The 23,493-nt window shown below is 40.1% G+C and overlaps 1 protein-coding gene across 1 annotated transcript in view; it reads left to right on the top strand.

Annotated features, from left to right (window-relative positions):
- Positions 1-23,493, top strand: part of MYO16 (myosin XVI) — a 401,447-nt gene that overhangs the window by 141,094 nt on the left and 236,860 nt on the right. The window contains exons 12-14 of the mRNA XM_027115848.1: positions 6,309-6,436; positions 11,529-11,634; positions 17,329-17,446. Of these exons, the coding sequence (XP_026971649.1) occupies positions 6,309-6,436; positions 11,529-11,634; positions 17,329-17,446 (352 nt within the window). The remainder of the gene's footprint in view (positions 1-6,308; positions 6,437-11,528; positions 11,635-17,328; positions 17,447-23,493) is intronic.

Raw genomic sequence — 23,493 nt, 5'->3', positions numbered from 1 at the left:
GTTTCCCACGTATTTTTGATTAATTCAAGGTCAGTTGGTTTAGAGGTCTTTGACCATCATGACCGCTTTCAGAAGAGCATTATGATGTTAAAGCAATGGAATAAGAAAGGATGATACTGCGTTTATACATTTTTCTAAAAGACTTTCCAGCTTGAATCATGAGAGTCAAAATTAAAAAGAAATTGCTTGTGGAAAATCTTCCCAGGCAACTGAAGACGCAGCGTGATCTCTGCTGTGTTGTCCACATCACTGTGGGTAGTGAAGCGTATTGTCATATCTCTTTGCCTAGTATTTTTGGATCAAACACACTGTCATGGGAGCTCTCTGTGTTTTGTGCAGCCACAAGGCTGCTTCCAGTCCGAAACAGAATCCCTAATTAGGAGCAGGGGATAAAAGGAGGAGACGTGTGTTCTTGAAGCAGGGACGCACTCGCAGATGCTGGAGGGGCATGGGGTAGGGGAGAGAAAGAGAGAGGAAGAGAGAAAGAGATTACTCTCTCTAAACTCCAGAGGACGCTACTAAGAATTATTACAGAGATGCTTCCCGGGTACGAGAGGACCTCCCACTACCCCACCTTCCACTCTTCTTACCAAAAGTCAATTCCACCATTGCTTTAAAACTGCCTTGGAACTTGCCCACCCTTCTCATTCCACCCATTCTTACCCCAGCCTCATCCCTGGGCTAAGTGTGTGTGGAAGCATGACCGACTAGGGCAAAAGGAATTACAGGTACCCATAATCATTTTGGGAGTTCTGTCATAGGAGCAGGTGCAGGAAAAGGAGGGGAAGGAGGAGAAGGGGGAGGGGAGGTAACAATCACAGGGAAGATGGCGTCATTCAAGGACCAAGCCTACGGCATTGGCAAAGCAGCGTTCAGAAAACCAACGCGCAGGCGCACGTCTGAGAATAAATGCCTGGGCGGTGAATCTGCATCGGCTCTTCACACTCAGTATCAGACTTTTCTCGATTGTCTCTCACCATAACCTTTACTGTGGAGTTCACAAACCAGAGATATATCACCTTGAGATCTCAGTGTGCAAAAGGATGACGAATACCCGGGGATGACTTCTCAAGGTCATATTTTTGACTACACGCAGTACAAGACTGATCAGTCATCCTGAATCCTCGAATTACAGATGAGATTCAGCTTCTCCAAAGTGTACCACGACACCTAGTGTGGGAGGCCAGGCCTAGGCCTTCCTCTGCTTTCACATTCCATTGACTTTCAGATGCTGCCGGTCTCCAGATGTCCCCACGGCCGGCATGTTGGGGTTTGGCAAGTAGCTAGGGTGGCTGGGCTTCTCAGCCGTGGAAGGAGAGCTCTCCTGGGTTTAGTGTAGGGTTAGCACACGGCAGGCCTGCCGCAAAGGGCTTTACGTATGCTACCACATTTAATCCCCAAAGGGACCCAATCAGTGTAAGTGTTATCGTTCCCTCTTTGCAGATGGATCAACTGAGACTTCAGGAGATCAACTAGGCTTTCTAAAGTTCTCTCATGAGTGGCAGAGACAATTTAAATCCAGGTCTTGTAGCCGCAGAGCAGATGCAGGACAGACTGCTCTCAGGGACCCAAGTGCTGAGCCCAGAGACATATCATTAGTCATTGTATGTGACTGTTTGTGTACAACAAACTTTTTTTTTTCCAGGGCGTGTCATCTATATATAGGTATAAGATAATGAGTGGGAATTCCAATCGGGCAGGTAGAGTGACACGTTCACACTATGGTGTGAAAACAGCAGCCACGCCCCGTCGAGCCCTTGGCATCAGGTTCCACAGACTACCAGGACCCTGATGTTAGGGGCCCGTGAATGGCACTCTCATAAGCTACACGCTGCATGGCTGGCTTCAGAAATCAGACCGTGGCAGGATCCTGCGAATCTCCTGGATGTTTATTGACAGGTATCATGCACAGTGGAAAATAGGAGGGAATTGATCCGTAAAGAAGGACCTTACTTATTGGGCTCACAGAGTCCAGCAAAGACTAGCAATAACCCGAATGAAGCTTATGTGATGCCATCTCATTTGTGAAAGAGCACTTACAATGCCCACGGACCAAAATCCTCTTGTTCCCAAATGATACAGACATGGAGAGAATAAGGTGAAATGGAGAGAGATGGCCTGTGGGAAAGGAAGGGTCCGACCCTGACAATATTTTCTGGACCAAATGGGAACATGCAATACTATTAGTAACGATCATGGTAACCAATGTAAAGTCGGTGGATTGTCCATCACTCAGAAAACTAGAACGGCTTGGTGAAAACCTTCAAGGTTCAATATAAATAAGTGGAAAATGCTATTCTATTAAAATTATTATTTCATATTTACATTACTTCTTAAGTGTAGAATTAGCATCAAGCAAAGTATTACCAGGTGGTAGCAATGGAGTATTCTACAATACAAACTCTAACATGGCATGAAAAGAAGAAGCTTTACAGGAAAAGGGAACTGAGAAAGGTTATTGGTTTGATTATCATGAAAAAATTTTGGACACTCACGATTCTTTACCACATCTAATGTTAGTGAAACTTAGCCTAAGGAGAATACCGAACTCCAAATAGGTTTGAAGAAACACAGCAGGAATGTGAGATGAACCCCACGTACACATAGATTCAGGCATGCTCCTGGATCTCTTGGGTCTCACTGTGTTGATAACATCTAACGAAATCCTTACTAGGACTTTACAAAAACAAATGGAGTTTAAAAGCATTTTGTCAAAATTAGGTTAGATCCAGGTTGGACTTGGGGAGAAAGTGAAAGAGTGTTAGTGCAAGTTTAAAAAACCCCAAACAAACCCCAAATAGAAATTCATCCTGCAAGAGAACAAAGGTGGGCCAAACCTTCCTAGCTGGCTTATGAATTATCATGTAGACGTCACTATCATTCAAATATCTTTTATATTTATTTTAAATTCTGGAATAATTCAAAATGCAAAAAGTTCAAGCGTAATAGGCAGTGTGTGCCCACCCCCCCACACGTGTGTCCTGTCGCTTAAAAATTTAAAATGAAACGTGCCTTATGTTTTCACACGCACTCCTGAGGTTGGGATGCAGCTTTAGAGACGTGATACCAAGACACTATGTGCTAGTTTAATTGTAATGGTATTTTCTGGGTGGTACTGAAAATAAAGGTCTGTTTCAATTACATGGTATCTGAGATTAAGTGACACTGCGTAATGTCAACACAGACTGAGTTCCACTTCAGCCTGTTCCTCTTCACAAAAGACGGCAATCACTACCCGAAGTTACCCTTTTTTTTTTTTATGTACTGTTCTTTATTATCTGTTAATAGATTTTTTTAACATCTTTATTGGAGTATAATTGCTTTGCAATGGTGTGTTGGTTTCTGCTGTATAACAAAGTGAATCGGCTATACATATACATCACCGAAGTTATCCTTTTATCCAGTCTTCTGTCTGTTCATTCTGTAGACGTGCACAAATATATGTAATAAAAACTGCATGTGCCATTATTTTCTGTTTTAATTTACTCAGAGAATACACTAACTATATTCTTTTACAACAAAAACCGTCATTAATCATTATGCTTTCAAAAATTTTCCATGGGGCTTCCCCGGTGGCGCAGTGGTTGAGAGTCCGCCTGCCGATGCCGGGGACGCGGGTTCGTGCCCCGGTCCGGGAAGATCCCACGTGCCACGGAGTGGCTGGGCCCGTGAGCCATGGCCGCTGAGCCTGCGCGTCCGGAGCCTGTGCTCCGCAACGGGAGAGGCCAAGGCAGTGAGAGGCCCGCGTATCGCAAAAAAAAAAAAAAAAAAAATTTTCCATGATAAAAGGTTCGGGTCTCGTTAATTCATTCTAAATACCCTATAGTGTTTTATTGTTTTAATACACAATTATTTATTCATTAATCCCTATCGTAGAATTACTTTCTTGTTTTCTGCTCTTACAGAGAGTACTGAGGATTGTTTGGTGTGTAGTTCCTGGTTCATGTTTGAGAATTTCTACAGAGAGATCGCTAGTCAAACCTACCTCCTTAAGTCTAGAAGTTTCTACCAAATTACATGTAGAATTTCTTAGAACAACACTCAGTATTATACATGTGTTTTTCAGCCCTAGAGAAAACTTCATTTCGAAGTCAAACTCCACCACTGACTTGCCACGTGACCTTGGACCTGTCACTCATTTTTCTTTGCATCAGTTTCCTCATCTGTAAGCAGGACAATCATCCTCACGTCCAAGTCTCGGGTTTCTAGGAGAATTGGATGAGTGAGTGTCAAATGCTGAGAAGAGCAGCAGGCATAGAGCAAGTGAGGCCAGCGCCATCGTTACTAAGCTACTATTGATAACGTTACCAATAGCTCACGCGCACTGTATCACCTTATTGTTTGAAATAGCATTTCCTTGGTTACGAAGAGAGCTGTTTTTTCATCTTCTCTCACGTGTATTGGCCTTTCCTTTCCGCTTACACTCTTTGCCCAATTTTCTATTTTGTTTCTAGTTTTTCTTACTGATGTGTGAGAGTCATTTATAAAATGCTGAGGATTTATTGATTGTATGCCCAGCTTACTTTCCTCTCTGTCTTCGCCTGGGTTTTTTTTATTATTATATGTGTGCTGTTTGTGGTTGAACAGGAGTTGTTAGCTATGATGTTGTAGGATTTTTCCCAATACAATTTGTGTTTTTGACCCCTGTTCCCTTACTCCCAAATCATAAGAGTACTGTTTTTACATACTTTTCTAAATGTGTTAAGCTTTGCTGTTCATATTTGGAACTTAAATTCAGTTGGAATTTATTTTTACAGATGGCATGAGATAGTGATGTTTGTTTCCTTTACAAATAATCAATTTTCTTGACAGCTTCCTTTAAGGATAAGTGACACAGCCCCTATGGCCCCCAAATCTCACCGAGTAGGCCTGAGTGGAGTTCTGTAGTCTGTTCCAGCGGTTCCGTTTTCTCTCTCTGCACCAGAACCACAATGTTTCATGACTTAGGCTTTTGATGTTTTTATTGGGATATAATGCATACACGAAGGTGCTCATCTCTGAGTGTACTTTTCCACAAGCACTGGAGGTAGAACATTCCCAGCCTCCAGAGCCCACACTTGCTCTTTCCAATCACTAACCCTTTGCCCAAAGTACCGCCACGCTGACTTCTAACAGCATACATAGATTGGTTTCACCTGCTTTTTTCTTGCTCTCTGTAAATGCGATCTCCTAGTATGTTCTCATATGTATCTGATAGATTCCATTCAACATTATTTTTGTGAGAGTCACCCAATTTTTTCTTGTAGCTGTAGATCATTGATTCTACGTTAAAAAATTATTTCCCCTATAATTTGAAATAATTTTACACTTATGGAAAAGTTGCAAATAATTAGTACAAACAGCTTTTTTCCTTCAACCATTTTAAAATAATTGGCTGGCATGTTGTCCCATCAACCTTGAGTACACGTACTGTGTATTTACTACAAACAAAGGCATTTTCCTATGTAACCTCCATACAGTCATCAAAATCAGGAAATGAGAGCTGTTCCCATTTAATCAGGAGGCTTCATTCAAGTCTTTTCCATTGTCTCAGTGATGCCCAAACAACCAAAGATCCAGTCGACCATCACAGGGTGCGCTGACCACTGGGCATTTAATTTCCTTCCATTTGGAACAGTCCCTCAGTCTACTCTTGAACTTTCCAACCTTGACATCTTTGAAGATACAAGCCAGTTATTTTGCAGAATAAAAATTAAGTGTGTCTGATATTTCTTCATGACTCACAAGTCCTCCTATCATTTAGTTTTGATTCGAATATAACTCAATTCACTCGAAACTCGCAAGGACTAAAAATACTAGCACTGAGTCACCGTGGCGATCATTAAAAATCACCATTGCCCTGAAATCAAGTTCATTTTGTCTTTTTTCCGAGAAATTTGTAAATCTGTATGTTTCAGATGCAACTGATTTCTTTTCAAATTAAATATCCTTTGCCGTCTTATGTTACTGAAATTAAATGTTGCTGAGAGAAATTGCATTTGCTATAAGTTGCCGCCGTTTCAGCTTACTTCATGGAGAGCTACTGAACTGGATTTTGGGGAGTTGCTCTCTTTGAAGACAGCCAAGTGATTTAAAGCCTGCAAGCCGAATAATAAGGCTCAGATGTGTGTCTCCGTTTTGTCATTACGGATGCTTAAAATGTGCCGAGAAGGGCAGCATTGTGCAAATGTTTTGTGTTTACAAGTGAGACTCAGAATTAGAGATTTATGTGCTTCTGTGTATGGGAACTATGTCAGTAGCATCGTGAGGTAGAGGATCCTGAACCCTTTTCACGGACATTCCTGCCTGTGTGCTGCCCTGTTTTCCAGGTCTCCCAGCTGTACCTGGGCAGTGCGGGGCAGCCCTGCCCCTCTCTGCCACCTCACATTTTCTCCTGTGCGGAGAGAGCCTTCCACCAGCTTTTCCAGGAGCAGAGACCTCAGTGCTTCATTCTCAGGTGAGCCTGCCCCTCACCCCAGCTCCAGGCTCAGTTCTGCCCTGAGGGCTTGGCGGTAAAACCGTCCTCATTTCTTCTGGTTTACGTTTATTTACTCCCTCACCAGTTCGTGGTCCACTAAGTGTGCAGTGAGTACACTTGACTCGTTACGAAGGAGAAACACCTTTGTTGTTAGAAATGGCCCTGAGTGTAGCTGAATCGATATCAACAAACTGAACCTGAAACTCATCTCAACCATTCAACATCATGTCTGCGAGAGTCATCCAATTTTTTCTTCATTTTGAAGGTTTACAGCTTAGAACTAGTGTCTTGCTTTCAAACCTTAGAAAACATGGGAAAGAGAGGCACCCGATAGTAGTACCACCCTTCTCCACAATGTGGTGCTGAGCAAAATACCATGCAAGGCCTTGCAGATGTGGGATTTCCCACCCGCTTCCAGGTATTTATACCTTTGCTCATATGTCAACAAAATTATACACTCACATTAATTTTTTAGTGAAATGCAATGGTAATATTAGTTCATAAATACCAAGATGCTCAGGAGGGAGCATTTAGCTTGGAGCAAAAACTCTTCACGTCAAAAAGAAGTGTCCCACAAGAAGTAGGGATGAAATGTGATGATATGTTGATAGAGGAATAAAGAAATATTTAGGTATTAAAATAAGATCTGCGTTGAGAATTGTGTTTTATATCAGACCACGCTGCCACACGAGGGAGACTTTCATAAATGCCCCTGGCTTTGCGTAGATTTCAGCAGTAGTGTTGGTTGCAAACTGAATGTGTGAATAAAGCTTTGCACAACCTGAGTCCAAGTGAGATACAAGAGTAACTATGGCAACCTGGAAAGAACCCAAATAATATTTAAATATTGAGTAACTATGGCAACCTGGAAAGAACCCAAATAATATTTAAATATTTAAATAAGCACTTCTCTATATACTGTTACGTTGTGAATTTAATCAAAAATTCCATGGAGGGTCACATCGATGGGTTGCAAACTTTAGTGTTCTGGTTTTCAAAATAGTGTGCAAATGGTTGTTTTTACACCTGTTCTGAAGTGTCCCCTGGGGTGGGGTGGGGGACCCGGGCATTCTTGAATCAAGCAACTCTGCTTTCATCTGCTTTATCTGTTGGGTTTCCTGGCCTCACTTACACAAAAAGAGAAACTTTTTAAAAATCGTGAGATGGTGGGGCGTGTGTAATAGTGTTGCCAATAATAACAACTCGTATTTATTGAGAACCTGCTGCGTGCCAGCGTCTGCTCTAGGTGCTCTCCATGTGTCGTCTGATTCATTGCTCTAGTAACCTCGTAGGATGGGTATCATCATTGTTATTATTGTCATTTTATGTATCAGGTGCTGAGTATTAGAAGGGTTAGCTAATTAGTCCAGGGTCTCCCAGCTAGTAAATAGTTAGCGTAGCTGGGATGTGAGCCCAGTAGTCTGGCTTCTGAGCCCGAGTGAAGGTTATCCACACTCACAGCCAGACTCTAGAGCATGGCTCGCCCAGTGCCGCTAACCTAAGGAGGCTTGCAGAGGTCCCCCCAGACTCACCTAAAATGATGGTTACAAATCCACGGACTTAACTGAATTCTCATTGAGTCCACTTAATCCTTGTCAAAGACTTTGGACCTTAGCGAAGCTGTGAGGGGCCAATGAATCCCTATCCTTTGGGAACCTACCGATTACAGAGTTCACAATGCCTAGCATGTTCTTTCAGTGACGAAACCTGTTTGTCTTTGTTTCTACATGTACTTGCTCATGGAATTGTTTTGCTAACAATAGTAAGATTTGTTAATATTCTGCAGAACTAATATTCCTTTGGGACATTTTTAAAGGCTAATAATGCCGTGTTATCAACCACTTATTCTGAAAAAACGATTTCTTCATTCACGTTTCGAGAAATGAAGAGCAGGGCTTCCCTGGTGGCGCAGTGGTTGAGAGTCCGCCTGCCGATGCAGGGGACACGGGTTCATGCCCCGGTCTGGGAGGATCCCACATGCCGCGGAGCGGCTGGGCCCGTGAGCCATGGCAGCTGAGCCTGCGCATCCGGAGCCTGTGCTCCTCAATGGGAGAGGCCACGACAGTGAGAGGCCCGCATGCTGCAAAAAAAAAAAAAAAAGAAATGAAGGACAAGTCCATGATCATAAGGACTTATTACTAGCTATTGTCTGTCTTCTTTCGGAATTGGTGTTTGCCTGTAGCTTCTCAACCTCCTTGATTGTCTTGACTACGACAGGCTTTCTGCCTTTATACTAATACATTAAAATGAGTCAATTTAGAATTCAACTAAATACTTTGTGTAAAGGTCATTTACAGAGTGTCTATTATGTCCCATGATTAGCATTTACAAAGAATAATTGAAGATTTGGAGATCGAAGTTCAAATATTCCTGGAGTAGGTGATTTACAGTACCAGGCCAGAGGATTTTTAATTTGATTTTCAAATTTTCATTTTATTTCTCATTTTCTTCATAATTATGGGCTCCCGTAACACACTAGGCTTCATCCTAAGGAATAGTTTTTAACAATTTTTAGATCTCTGTCCTGGGCTAGAACTGGGAGTTGGGAGCCCACCCAGTTCTACCTTTGCTTTAATTTTCTGAAGGCCTTGATAGATGGTTTTAATTAATTGTTTGAGCATGTACGACAAATATCCATTCTCCTAACAGTACGCTGAGCAAACCTAAATTAATGTTTTATGCTGAATGTGCAGCTAACTTGTGGAACAAGCAACATAGGGTCTGCTTCTGTCATGTACAGATTTAGCAGACAAGGCTGTTCATATTTAAGCTTCACATTTTGTATGGGTCCATGACCCATCAGCGCCGCCCCGAATCTTTGGTCAATGTCTGGTTTAATCATAGACGTGGATTTTCAGATCAAGGAATGTTTCTTGAACACGTTGAACTAGAATTTTTAGTTTCAACTTGATATGCTATGAGGCCAAGACTATTATATCCATTTTTTCTTTTTTCTAAGGTTTCTTTGTATTTTACTCAAAGTGAAATGTGGTGCTCGTTGTGGGATTTTATGAGATGGCAAAAAGCCATGTGATTCTGGCTAGCCGAGAGAGTTGATCATTTTCCCTACATGTGGTCACAGGGTGAGGGCAACGGTGGGGAGAAGGAAAAGGGACCCACGTGACCACTGGGTCAGCCCCACAGCCTCCCAGGCTCTGGGTCTCCAGATCCGCAGGGACTCGAGACCCGCCCCTGTTTCGACTTGCTCAATAGATGCTCAGGGAGTGTTGGTTGAGTGTTTAATGTTGCATAAGCACTGCCTTCTACGCTGCCCCTTCTCCAAGAATGAGCTCAATTACTACCTCACGCAGAAGTCTCCCCTGGCTTCTTCCAAGCGATGTACCTGCCCCTTCTCCCATGGGCTCGTTGCTAGCTGTGCCCACCTGTTATAATTATACCGTAATTATGTACCTACTCCTTCCTCGAGAGTATCCCCAGCCCATGGTGCAGGAAGCGGTATCTTTTCACCTCTTTTACCCTGAAGACTAACAGACTCCAGCACGTAGTAGGCCCTCAGAAAGTCTCATTTGAAGGAGCAGGCAATATTTGGAAAAGGAAAATGGTATTTTCAAGATTGATCCCTGAGTGAATGCAAGCAAAATCTCTCTAAAAACGAGACGCCTGACACATCAAGTTATGTTGCTGGGTAATAGAATTTTTTAACAGGGAATATAATTGTAGACGTTAAATTTCCATCATGAAAGATTTAGATTGTTTCTGCTCTGCAATTAGAAGGTTAAAAGGAAGGGTCTTTGAACCCAGAAAATGAGCTCTTTCGTATCTTCCGCAGGTCACTGTCACCTGCTCCCCTGAGGCTGCTAAGCTGGTCGCTCTAAAAGTGGTTAAAATGTTTATGGTCACAGATGAGGGGAGTAGACGTTTTATTAACAAGTTGAGACGTGAATAAGAGAATTAAGTGTCAGTTTCTTTCCTGGCAAACACCCTTTAATCAAATTCATTAGAACAAGTGCTCAAGGGAGAAACCTGAGAAAGCCCTAGCAAAAGAGCTTTATATGTATTTTCCACTTTTGGCTATCGATGAGTAAACACCGTTTTCACGAGTATTCCATCTAGATGCAGTAAAAGCCTTATTTTGTATCGGACTACGTTGGTTTAGTAATTATTGTATTGGAGTTTTATGTTAACCCTATATTGCCTAGTCTCAGGAATATAATACAGTCATTATTTATAGGAATTATATCACTTACGAAGTATGCCTGGGAAATACCAAAAGCACTGTCCTCATGCAGGACATATTTGGATGGTGCCCGTTCCTAGATTAAAGGAAAATGGAAAACACGAAATGTCCAAACTGACAGCAGCCTCAAGACGCAACAGGCCGTTTTCAGATCTGCTGAGCGCCGGGCACTTACCTACCTGGTCGCTCCTCCATCAGGCCGTTTTCAGATCTGCTGAGCGCCGGGCTCTCACCTACCTGGTCGCTCCTCCATCTTTACCGGCTTAGTTGTAGGAGCTGCATGCTTGATGTTCACTTTGAAGGAAAGAGGAGGAAAGCTGAGAAGGATTGCATGACTTTTCCAAGGAAGATGTAACGTCTTTCCTGGAGGACTCAAAGATTTAACCAGGCCAGACGTGTGGCCCTACCAAATACGCATCTCGACTGTAGGGGACCGACACCTGGCGGCCACCCCACTCACCTGCACTCACAAAGCACGGGACAGGCGGAAGCGTCTTTCTTTCCAGCCTAAGGCCTTTCTGCTATAATTTACCTGCATCATGTGGTTCTACTCTGTAAGATACTGGGGAGCAGAAGTGGCATCCTATTCATTTATAGTCCCAGCATCGAAAACACCATATTGTGTGTACACAGGTACACACACAGAGGCACACAAACATACACACACACGTATTTATTTATTGTGTATATAGTACAGCAAAGGAGTGAATCACATGGAAGTGTTAAATGATGCCATCATCGCATTAAAAGTCACTAGGTCATTTCCTCACCTTCTTTGTGCCTGAGAATTGTCTCTGGTTATTTAATTTTTTTACTATGTTCTCCAAAACCATAAACTTGTGGTTTTTTTTTTTTTTTTCTATTTTATTTTAGTGGAGAAAGAGGATCTGGGAAGTCTGAAGCCAGCAAACAAATAATGAGACACCTCGCCTGTAGGTCTGGTTCCAGCAGGCCTATATTCGATTCCAAATTTAAACATGTAAGTCTCTTGCTTGGGTTAGAAACTATGGAGAAGCAAGAAAAATGCAGTTTACAAATAAAGGGGGGCATCTTAATAGGCCATCAGTTTAACCATAAGTTGACCAAAATTTGTGGAAAGAAAGAAAAAAAGACCGGTGCAAATGAATATTGTTCACGTCAAGGTTTATTTTCTTGTATATATTTTAAAATATTTTGAACGTCATACTCTTTTTGTATTTGCTCTGAACAGTTGGATTGAAAATACGTAATACAGTTAGAGTTTGTCGTTGTTTACATAGAAAGGGACACTTTGGTGGGATTGGCCAGATAAGCAACTTTTGTGGGGGGATTACTGAGAGGTGATAATAAAGTTTCAATGTATGTAAAAGAACTGGTAACAGTCAACTTTGATGACATTAATAGGCTGGTGATAAACCTTCAACCCCAAAATTGGTATTTTGACATATAACATTGTATTCGTTTTAGGTATACAACATAATGATTTGATATTTGTGTATATTGCAGAATGATCACCCCACAATAAGTTTAGTTAATATCCATCACCACACATAGTTAACAAAATTTTTTTTCTTGTGATGATAACTTTTAAGATCTAGTCTCTTAACAACTTTCAAATATACAATACACTATTATTAACTGTAGTCACCATGCAGTGCATTACATCTCCAGGACTTATTTATCTTATAACTGGGAAGTTTGTACCTTTTGACTCCTTTCACCCAAATTAAGACTGATTTTAAATTATATGCAGTAACATTTGCTTTTATATGAAGACACCTTATCCTGCTACTTCCTAGACCTAAAATACTGTCAGGATTGAATGAGGAACCACAAAGTCCTATTAGCAGCTAAGGGAAAGGTCAGAGTTCACACGATAAAACTCAGACATTTGACTCAAGGAGACACCTGCAAGTAGACGGATGTTTTCACACTGTTCTGTTAGCAGGTGTTTTCCAGGCCACAGCGGATTAGAAGGAGAAACTCTCTTTTCAGTTCTTCTCTTTCCAAAGAATATATGGTAAATCAGCTCTACAATGCATGTATGGTATTGTATGTGTTCATTAATGACTTTAATTCATAGCCATCTATTAAACTCGAGCTATATATTGGGCATGTGCAGAATTCTACAGCACAGCTCAAAGTAATTGAACATTTTGGGTCAACTTGGGAAAAGTAGTGTAAACTCTTTGTTCAGATATTGTAATATGCTTACTAACGACACTTAAGGCTTAGAGAATCTATAAAGCAATGCGGTTATAAAGTAGACTCGGGTTACCTAATAAAATAACAGGATCTGCTGGCTTAATTGTAATGACAAGAAACCGTAGTCTCTATGTAAATTATAGACTAAAGCACTCATTTATTAAAACAATGCTTTGAGAAAGAGCAGAGTGTGACTTCTAAAATGCATTCTAGATTACTTTATGTAAATTGGCTTTATGTAAATTGGCTTTATGTAGATTGGGTTACTTTATGTAAATTGGCTTTATGTAGTGAATACATTCTAAGCTGCATTTTTTTGGATAAGAATGTTGTTTTTTGGACAACTCTTCCAAATCCATTAGCATCTGGGAATCCATATTATAATGTCAATGCAAATTTCAAGTGACACTATTCCTAATTCATTTGTTCATTTTACTCCTTTCTCATGGCAAATTGAGGGTGTCATAAATAAGTGATTTCCAGTCTTAGGTTTGAGTGTGGCTTAAACTTCATGTCCATCATGCTTTTTTCAGTCTCCCTTTAAATGATCATCCACATGCATTTATTCAGTGTACAAGACGTTCTTGAAAATTACCCAGCCACAGTCTTTGCCCAGCATCCAAGTGTGTGTGCTGTGTGGTAATAAAATACACGCACTGGAAAAAGTTATGAACTGACTGCAAATCATTATAACATGACAGGTGTTCACTGAAATTATGTCTGTTTAAGAGGTGGGCCAGTACTTTCTGCATGAAAGAAAAATTGTATTTAGGAGGTGAGTAGAAAAGAATATCCTTGATACACAGAGCAACGTAGTAGAAGGCTTTATGTTCAGGGCAGGATGAGAGGAAGGTTCGTTAGGTGGCCCTGAAAAGAGAGGAGTGAGTGAGCAGAGTTAGATGGTGGAACAGCCCCTTGGAGGTACCACGGGGCAGACACGTGCAAGATGCTGCCCCGAGGGGCCACGTGCACGGCAAACAGACACGTGGTATCTTCCACTGGGTGATGCTGGTTGAGTCTGGACCGAATCATGTTGCCCTACATCTTAGCATAATGTGAGAGGAGAACAGTCATTGAAGGTCATGCTGAGGAGCAGTTTCCAAAGAATAAACAGTAGAAGAACGGTAGCAACATAACAGGAAGGACATATCGGTAGGTCTTCAGCACAGAATCGTGGAGAAACTGAGGCGTAGAGAACATTTTCCTTGGGGTTTACATAGATGGCAGAATTAAAGATTTATAAATTAAAGGTTATTATCCGGAGTTGGGGTGGGGGGTGGGAAACACAAAGGGAAGGGGTTTGGGAGGAAGCTGGCCATTTCCAAGTTCCGTGCTATCACGGTGAGCAGTGTTCTCCACAGAGGGTGCAGAGAGGGAGAGCAAGAGATTTAACTGGTATCTGAAGGTGAGCTCCAGAGATGATTTTTGGTAATTTTATGCAGGTAATGCACATATAGTTTAAAGGACACACAGCTGTAACTTTTCTGGATTTTAATCTTATACTTCAGTTGTCCGTCTTGAAAGTCTACGTAGGTTTACGTTCTGCCTTCGCGATGGGCTTCAGAGTGAGCTTTACCCCATGGGCAGGTGGGTTTGAATCCTATCACTGTAGATACTGCTTTTGTTTCCCTGGACAATTTCAAAACAGCTGAGATCGGTTAAGAGGGTGGTTGTTTGTAGTCGCATTATTTGAATTTCAAACTGTGGAAGCAGGGACTTTCCATGGCAGTAGGTTTATTGGAACATAAAAGTCATGTTTTGGGAAAAAACACAATTGCCTGGGACTTTTCACTAATTCTGGCCCAAATGAGTTTCAACTTTAAGACATTCAGTTCCATTTAAATTAAATAAATGTTTATAGAGTAACTGCTTTCACAGAGTGATGGGGGTCCCCTTGATTAAGCCCTTATTTTTTATGGAGGAGGCTACGAGTTTTTACTTTGAGAAAATCCAGCTGACTGACTCCTACCAGGATAAGTGCGCGTAACTTCTAGTGGCAGAACTAAGAAAATTTTATAGAAAAAAATTCCAATGTAAAATAGGAACAAATCATGCCAATAAAATTTGAAACAGTAAACACTGAGGAAATGTATACTTACTTCCCTTTGCCTATATTTTTATTTAAAGTTTTATTAGGGCACAATATTCTCATGATTCTGGTTTAAAGTTGAGCAGCAGCACGGTGTTGGTTTTGCATTTTTTCTGTATTTCTCTTAACAATTTGTTTAGCGCCACCTGTTGGGCAAATGGATGATTAAAGATTAAAACAAAAAAAAGAACACCTCATTTCAGTTTACTCTTGAATCGTGGACCAGCAGTGCACCATGAAAGAATGCCATGTATTTATATTTGTTCAGTAGTTTTAGGTTTATGCTAATTTTCTGCCTTATATGTCTTTATCATTATTCAGATATGGTGATTAAACACACCGATTCTGCAAGAGATTGCTCGGGTTTCAATCCCAGCTCCACTATTTATAAGCCCTGAACCTTGGGAAATTTACTTAATCCATCAATTCCCTTTTCTATAAAATGGAGACAGTAGTTGTGAGAATTAAAAGAAGTTATTTATACATATACACGCATATACATTCGTACATATATATGAATGTGTGTGTACGGTTAGATATAATTTATATATAACTTTATATATATATAGTTCCTGGCACATAGTAAGTAAAGTCTAAATGTTTTCTACTATTATTAACAAAAACAAAACGAATCTTTGCTATTTGTTGAATGCTTACCATGTGCCAGGCGCCAAGCTGAGCGCTTCATACACTGGACTCTGATAACCACTGAAGGGGTTATTCTGCTTAGAGTAAAGGAAAGGAGGTTTGGGAATTTATGAAACTTGCTCACGGTGGTAGAACTTGTCATTAGCAGAGTGGGAAAGGGGGGGCAGAGCACATGCACCGTGCCGTTCATTATCCTGGACTTCCTGTCTGGGCGTCAGTCATTCATTATCTTTTATATTCATTTTCTATTATAATAAGAAATTAGTGTGTTATCAGATACAACGCCAACCAACTAGAAGCCAAAATATTTAAAAATGTTATTTTATTCCTTTTTATGAATTTTTAAACAATTGTTTATTGTCATATTATAAAGGTTTAAAATGTGATATAATTACACTATTAATTTTGCTATATATTTATTTCATATTAAGTTGTTGGAAAAGAAGCAAAACATAGGACCTTCATAAATACTGTTTCAAATTATTTTTCAGAAACATTTCTGCCATTACTACTATCAATGCACTATTATGATCTTTAAAATTAGGTTATTGTAAAGAGACCTAAATCATAGGATTTCTGTAAAGATTCAGGGTTTCTCTCCAAAAGTTCAAACTTCAGAAACAGACGTTTTAATATATTTCGCTGTTTCCACGATGTTTAGCTCTGTGACTTGTGATTAGAATCGAAGTGTTGTTTTATAATCTTTCAAAATATGAAATACTTCCAGGTGACTTGAATGCCTTAGTAGAGCAGCATCCAGAAAGTTAAAAAACAACAGCAAACTTTTTTTTTTTGTAATTTAGAATAAAAGTCTCGAAAAATACTATCATCAGAAATTATAAGCCACCACCAAGTGTATCGAGAAGGTATCATAGTGCCCATCTTGTGGTTGATGCAGGAACTACATTTAAGATGTCAGTATCTTGAAAGATACAGAAAAGTACCTTTGAACCTTCCAGATTTTCATACATTTTGGAGACTTGCTTGGCCATCATCATTGTCACAGGCACAATCGGTTGTGAGAAAAAAATGACATTCATCTTATAGTCAATCTTTAAGGAAATACGTGAAGAATTTCAGATGCCAGGGTTGATCCGTGGAGCTGTATTAAGAGCATTTTAAAGCTGCAAGCACCCATCTCTACAAGAGCACCTCGTGATAAGATACACTGGATCCAGTGGCTTCATCTAGAATTCTTATTATGGAGCAAAAACAGGGTATGGGAGGGTTATCTAGGGACTCGGGGTGCAAAAGAGTATGTGGCAAAGTAAATACGGGTTCAGAAGAAGGTTATAAACAAATGTTTACGTGGATTTGTTATTTTTAAAGGAAATTCTGACTATTGCTTATATTAACTCTAATTCCTCCCTCCAAAGCCACAGAAGCACTTCTACTGTTCTATTCAAGTTAAAAAGCCCAAATAGCATGTGCTGAGTTGTGTGCGTGTGTGTGTGTGTGTGTGTGTGTGTGTGTTACACTGAGAGGCTAGTGAAAAAAAGGGAGTCATGTGCTCTGTGCATAATTCTCCTGTTACTGTTAGCTACCGTTTGAGAGGGAGAATGCTAGCAGTTTGCATTTGAGAAAAGAATGACCTTAAAATTGCAATATGGTGTTGTATGAACAATGGAGAACCTCTTAGCTGAGGGAGTATTCCTGTCTCTCTGCTATTATTACCCAATTTTATTTAAACAGATGGGTAACTCAATAAATGTTTCCCTTTAAAAAAAAATAAACGTTTCCCTTTTGCTACAGGTCATGAGCATCTTAGAAGCCTTTGGACATGCCAAGACCACTCTTAATGACCTGTCCAGCTGCTTCATAAAGTATTTTGAACTACAATTCTGTGAGAGGAAAAAACACTTAACTGGAGGTAAGTGTAAAATTAACAAAGGAGATCTCTGGAGCTACCAGAAGGGGGCAGAGAAACACCAAGCACCGTGGCAACAGTGACTGGTGTGTGCGTGCGTGTGTGTGTGCGCGCGCGCACCCACATGTGGGTGTATTAGTGTGCACACCCAAGGTGTTACGTTATGAGTTCTAAAATTATTGTGAATTGAAAAATATTCTGAAATGCAAGGTGAACCTTTCAAGGCAATGTTTGTGTAAACTGTATAATATGAAACCAAACCAAAAATAGCTGAAATGAATCACACTTGCTGAACACAGAAACAAACTTAAATATCAAAGTAATGTGTAACTTGAGTACATAATTCCTTCTTGCAAGATACGTGGAAATCTATTTTAAATAAAACTGAATCTGTATTTTAAAATGATTGAATTAAAACAAATCAAAAAATCAAAATGATCACCCAACTAAACCCAAACTGAACTATTTCTTATTTGATTTAAATATTTAATGTGTACTTCATGAAAACCCCTTATTTGAAATTCAACTAGTTTAGAATTCACTTGGGATTTTACATCTTTCAAATCAAAATGGATTATCCATGCAAATTAATAACATGACTATAACTGTAGTTAGAATGCCTGAATCTACTTGGAGGAATAGAGTCTTTTCAAAAGTTTTGTAACAGCTGTTAGCACACAAACAATTGTAATTATCTTTGAAAGAGATCAGTTTTATTTGGTGTTTCAAGTTACACTATCTTCCCTTCAGGAAGCAAAAGTCACTTTTGACCATAGTTTAGAAACAAATAACCTGTATTTTGCAGTGAGGTATGTCCAAATCCCATTAGTACTAAATGAAATTTGGTAAAAAATATGCATAAAGAGAGTCAGAAAAGATAATTTTAGATGTTGATGTTAGAGGCTTAAATTCTGCAATAGGAAGGCTGTTTTGTGTTGTTTCTCACTCCATGGCTAAGAGCTCTGTTTGAAGATCTACCATTTTAGGAAAACCTCAGAGGAGAAATGTCTTGAGCCTCAAACTCTGGTTTTCACATCTTTGTTTGTAACACCCCAGTGAGACTATGCCTCCAAGTGGAGGGCACAGCCTGGCCACCTCATTTGTGAGCATAATTTCCCCTGAGCTTTCCGGCACCAAGGGTTGGAGCCATAGCAGCTGGGAGATTCGGGGGTTCTGAAGGTTGCACGTCCGAGCCCCTTGCTACTCCAGCGGGACCCGAAGATAACTAAGGACACTGTGTAATCTGGGAGCTTGTTAGAAATGCAACCTCCTATGCCCCACTGCAGACCTCAGGATTGGGACTTGAACGGTTCCTGGCAATTCCCTGGTGATTCAGACAAACGCTGAAATTTGAGAGGGACGGTTCTAGCCCAACCCAAGTGAAGCCGGATGCTACGGCTTATGCACAGCTGACTCCGAGGAGATACAGCGTGTTCTTTTATGGAAAAAAATGGAATAATTTTATTTATTTTTTTTTTTGTGGTTGTAAAGTTTATACTTTTTTTTTTAACTTTTTATTTTATATTGGTATGCAGTTGATTAACAACTCTGTAACAACCCAATAGAGGAAAGAATTTGAAAAAGAATAGATACGTGTATATGTATAACTGAATCACTTTGTTGTACACCTGACACTGATACAGCTTGTTCTTGATTCAATATTCCCTTTACCAAGGCGAAGATAAGTGGCTTCTGACGGTCTTATCCATTCCTAATTTTGTTTACTTTCTCTTCTGGATAGAATTTAACATGTCCTCCTCAGGAGCGTTAATTTAGAAAATAATTTTACGCTGCGTAAAAGCAGGAGGCGACGGCTTACTTGTGGAGCCTTCTGTGAATCAGGCAGCCCCACGGAGCTCCAGCATAATCAGACCCACAGACACCTCTCACACGGCCTCTGCAGGCTGCACACTGTGACAGGGTGACAATAAATATTCAGACAGATGGATCTGAGGCACTTCCAGGTCCTGAAACGCCCTCTGGATTGTGAAAGAGCTGTGAGCGTCAGTGTGCTGCCCGCCTGGCACATGACTTCATTTTCAGACGAGGTCACGTGCACAGGTGTGGGGGCTTGGGGCTTAGCCATATCTTTTTGTGGGACACGATTCACCCCACGACAGAGAATAAGGAGAGATCTATTGTGTCCGTCTTTACTTTTCAAAATTATTCTCAGTCTAAGCAAACGTATCATCATCACCTCCAAAAACAGGCACTGTTAAAACACTTTAAGAAGCTGTACGTCAATGGGATATTTTGAATAATTTCATCACTAAGAATCCTTTTCTGAAAGAAAAATTTTTTAAAGTATCAATATAAATTACTTTACATGTTTTTTAAAGACAGCTGAGTCCTTCAGATTAGTCCTGTGTAAAAGCCTTCTGAATTTTAAGTGTTCACTAAAATAGTAAACCAAATTGGACTAAGGTTTTTACACCTCAAATTAGGTAAAATATATGTAGGTTACAGGTTGATTTCATGCTTCATGGTAGTCCAGACTTTCTTAAATTATCAACATGTAAAATAGTTGTAAGGAGTTTATTGTACAGGGAATATTATATTACTACTTTTAAGGTTGATAGATGCTGTATATTTCCTTTATCGACATTATTGCTTATACTTTTATAATTCAATGCCAACTCCTTGATCAGGGATGCAATCACCAATTGTAACAAAGAAAATACAAGTCTCAGTTTTATGAAACATCAGCTACAGAAAGTCAGGATTGTTTCTTATTTTGAAGAAAGTTTAATTAATAAAGAACATTCTAACCTAGGCTTTCGATCCAGGGTTTTTTCCCATCTGATTACTTATTTAACAGTGTAATCTTTCTAAGTTCCCCGAGCCCCTGTTTCTAACGTGCTCCCCTGATTCCAGCTCTGTTGACTGTAGACCAAGTCGCCCCCCTTATTTCTTCCCCCGCACTTGTCACAATCTGAAAGCGCCCTTTCCCATTGGTCTGGTTGTTGTCTGTGACTCCTCTTAGGATACAGGTTTGCTGATGGCAGAGCGCTTGTCTGTCTGGGCGCACAGTAGGCCTGCGTTCCGTATCTGTTGGATTACAGACTGAGGAGTGGCACTGGGGAGCGATCACAGCGGAGCAGCCATCATTCAGTTCAGGGAGGGGGCTGTGTAAACGCCTCGGGAACTCATTCATGCCAGCAAAGAACACCTATTATCGAGAGTCTCCAATAGTCAAGGAAAGTTATCAGCATTTAACTGTGGATTATTTTGTGTAAGTGAGAGCCGATTCTCTTCCTAATGAGAGTTTGTGTGTGCTAAGGGTAGAACCATTATCTGCTTCCTGAGTGTGGAGACTGGCAAAACAGAAACGTGCTGAAGGGTCTACAAAGGTAGGAGGACCCAGAACCCATGTGTGGGAAGGGAAGAATAATTGGCTCCTTGTCTTTTCTGTGTCCTGAAGACACCCAGGCTTATTGAAGTGGAAATTGAAATTTACTAACAGTCAGAGATGTTTCCCAATAAATATGCCAAGGCTGTGTTATCTACTTGGGAAAGTTAAAACTTAGAGTGAACACAAAGAGATGGAAAATATATTAAGATGTTGGCATTTCATTTTTTCAAACCTTAATTTTAAATAGACAAACAAATAAATAGTTTTCATCTTCATTGATGTCATCGTCAACTATCCTTAGTATTATACTCTCGGTTCTTTGAAAAGTTTCAGAATGGCCATCATCAAAAAGTCTATAAATAATAAATGCTGGAGAGGGTGTGGAGAAAAGAGAACCCTCCTGCACTGTTGGTGGGAATGTAAATTGGTACAGTCACTATGGAGAACAGTGTGGAGGTTCCTTGAAAAACTAAAAATAGAATTAACATATGATCAAGCAATCCCACTCCTGGGTATGAATCCAGAAAAAAACATTGTTCAAAAGGATACATGCACCCCAATGTTCATTGCAGCACTGTTTACAATAGCCAAGACATGGAAGCAACCTAAATGTTCATAGACAGATGAAAGGATAGAGAAGATGTGGTATATATACAATGGAATATTACTCAGCCATAAAAAAGAAACAATGCCATTTGCAGCAACATGGATGGACCTAGAGATGATCATACTAAGTGAAGTAAGTCAGACAGAGAAAGACAAATGTCATGATATCCCTTGTATGTGAAACCTAAAAAAAATGACAAATGAACTTACATACAAAGCAGAAATAGACCCACAGACATAAAAAACAAACATGGTTATCAAAGGGGAAGGGGGTGGATAAATTAGGAGTTTGGGATTATCATATACACACTACTGTATATAAAATAGATAACCAACAAGGACCTACTGTATAGCACATGGAATTATACTCAATATTTTGTAATAACCTGTAATAGAAAAGAATCAGAAAAAGAATATATATACATATATATATACAAAACTGAATCACTCTGCTGTACACCTGAAACTAACACAACATTGTAAACCAACTATACTTCAATTTAAAAAAAAGTGTCTGGGAATTCCCCGGCAGTCCAGTGGTCAGGACTCAACGCTTTCACTGCCGAGGGCCTGGGTTTGATCCCTGGTTGGGGAAGTATGATCCCGCAAGCCATGCGGTGTGGTCAAAAAATTTAAAAAATAATTTTTTTTATGTGAAAAAAATGAAATAAATTAAAAAGAATATTTCAGCGTGCTTTAATTGATCGCATCTCCTTTGAAGAACAGCATCTTTTAGTGCAAGCAGCCTGGGCTTTGGAGATAAGCCAGTTGGGTTTAAGTGTGAAAAGGCCTGCAGCAGGATTTAAATGAGGCAAAGTTGGAAAAACACCTAGCACAGTGCCTGGTACACAGTAGGTACTTTAAATGGTGATTCCTCCTCTTGGGATCCGGGAAGCCTGGGATCTTTGTTTCTTTTTGTCCCCACTAATGGATGGGGAAAGTGAAGTTGAGAGGGACATGTAGATGCCAGTGTCAGATTCAGGACCGGGGACCGGGCGTTTCTGGGAAGAGATCTTATTAGTCATATACTGATGACCACTTGGGTGGGCAGAGTGAGAGGGGGTGCTGGAAGTTTCTGGAAGCCAGTGGAAGGGCAGCTGGAGCACTTGACCTTCTTGAAGGAGAGGGAGGTTTATGTCTTCCACCTCCTTTCATCTTGAACGAAAATGGGTATAGCTCTATAAAATCCTTTCACTGCATATTATGTTACATATAATCTGCAAACATATATATTTTTTCAGTAGCGAAACTTTTTGGAAGACTTGCTCACATAGATTTCTGGAAAGATGGAGGATCACAGGTATACTTGCAGTCAAGAATATTTCTGACATAAGTATTTTTTAAAATGTACACGTCTTCAGAAATCAAGAAATTAGTAGAAACTTTCTGTGCATGGACACTTGCATGAATGAGTCAGAAACATTTTTAACTTCAAAACCTATCACTTTCCTTCCATTATTCCAGCTTCATTTTAAACACAACAGAAAGGCCTGCATTTTCCCCATTCAGAAGAATATTAGAGTCTCACAGAAATTTGAACTTTTGGTTGTTCTGAATTTTTGGTGGTTTTCTTCCATCTAAAATCTCCTTAAAGATGGACTTCTTAAAAAAAATCCTACTGATCAGAAATTCTTCTAATCCACAGCAATTTTATTCACTGCTGGAGATGAGCTAACTAGGATGATACTGTTTTTGAAAGATGAAAGGTATTGAAGTCACTCTATGATGTGGAATTTGATTAGTTCTGAATACTGCTTTAAATTAAGCTTGTGTGTTGGCTTGAACAAGTGGGCATAAGGTCAGTCTTTTCTCTGAGTACAGAAGCTTGATGGTCAGAAGGTCACCACTTGGCCCTCCATTTTCACCTGATATTCCGTTAGTTGGTGACCAGAAAATAACAGTGGGGACAGCTATGACAGTTTATTTCCTGTGTGTACAGATTTTTAGAAATATCCTCTTGAGCAGTTAATTACTTCAGGGTTAATGTTATCCATAACAAATGGAACATGTTTTCAGCATTTTACTTAAGAAGGAAAAAGTAGGAAAGAAAATTGAATAATTAAGACCTCAATTTGAAATTACCTCCTGATTA

Source organism: Aethalodelphis obliquidens, unplaced genomic scaffold (genome assembly GCF_003676395.1).
Source record: "Aethalodelphis obliquidens isolate GAN/ISIS:26980383/991018 unplaced genomic scaffold, ASM367639v1 scaffold15, whole genome shotgun sequence".
In the NCBI taxonomy this organism is placed as follows: domain Eukaryota; kingdom Metazoa; phylum Chordata; class Mammalia; order Artiodactyla; family Delphinidae; genus Aethalodelphis; species Aethalodelphis obliquidens.
The sequence above is the reverse complement of the archived record's forward strand: the minus strand, read 5'-3'. Positions and strand labels throughout refer to the sequence as shown.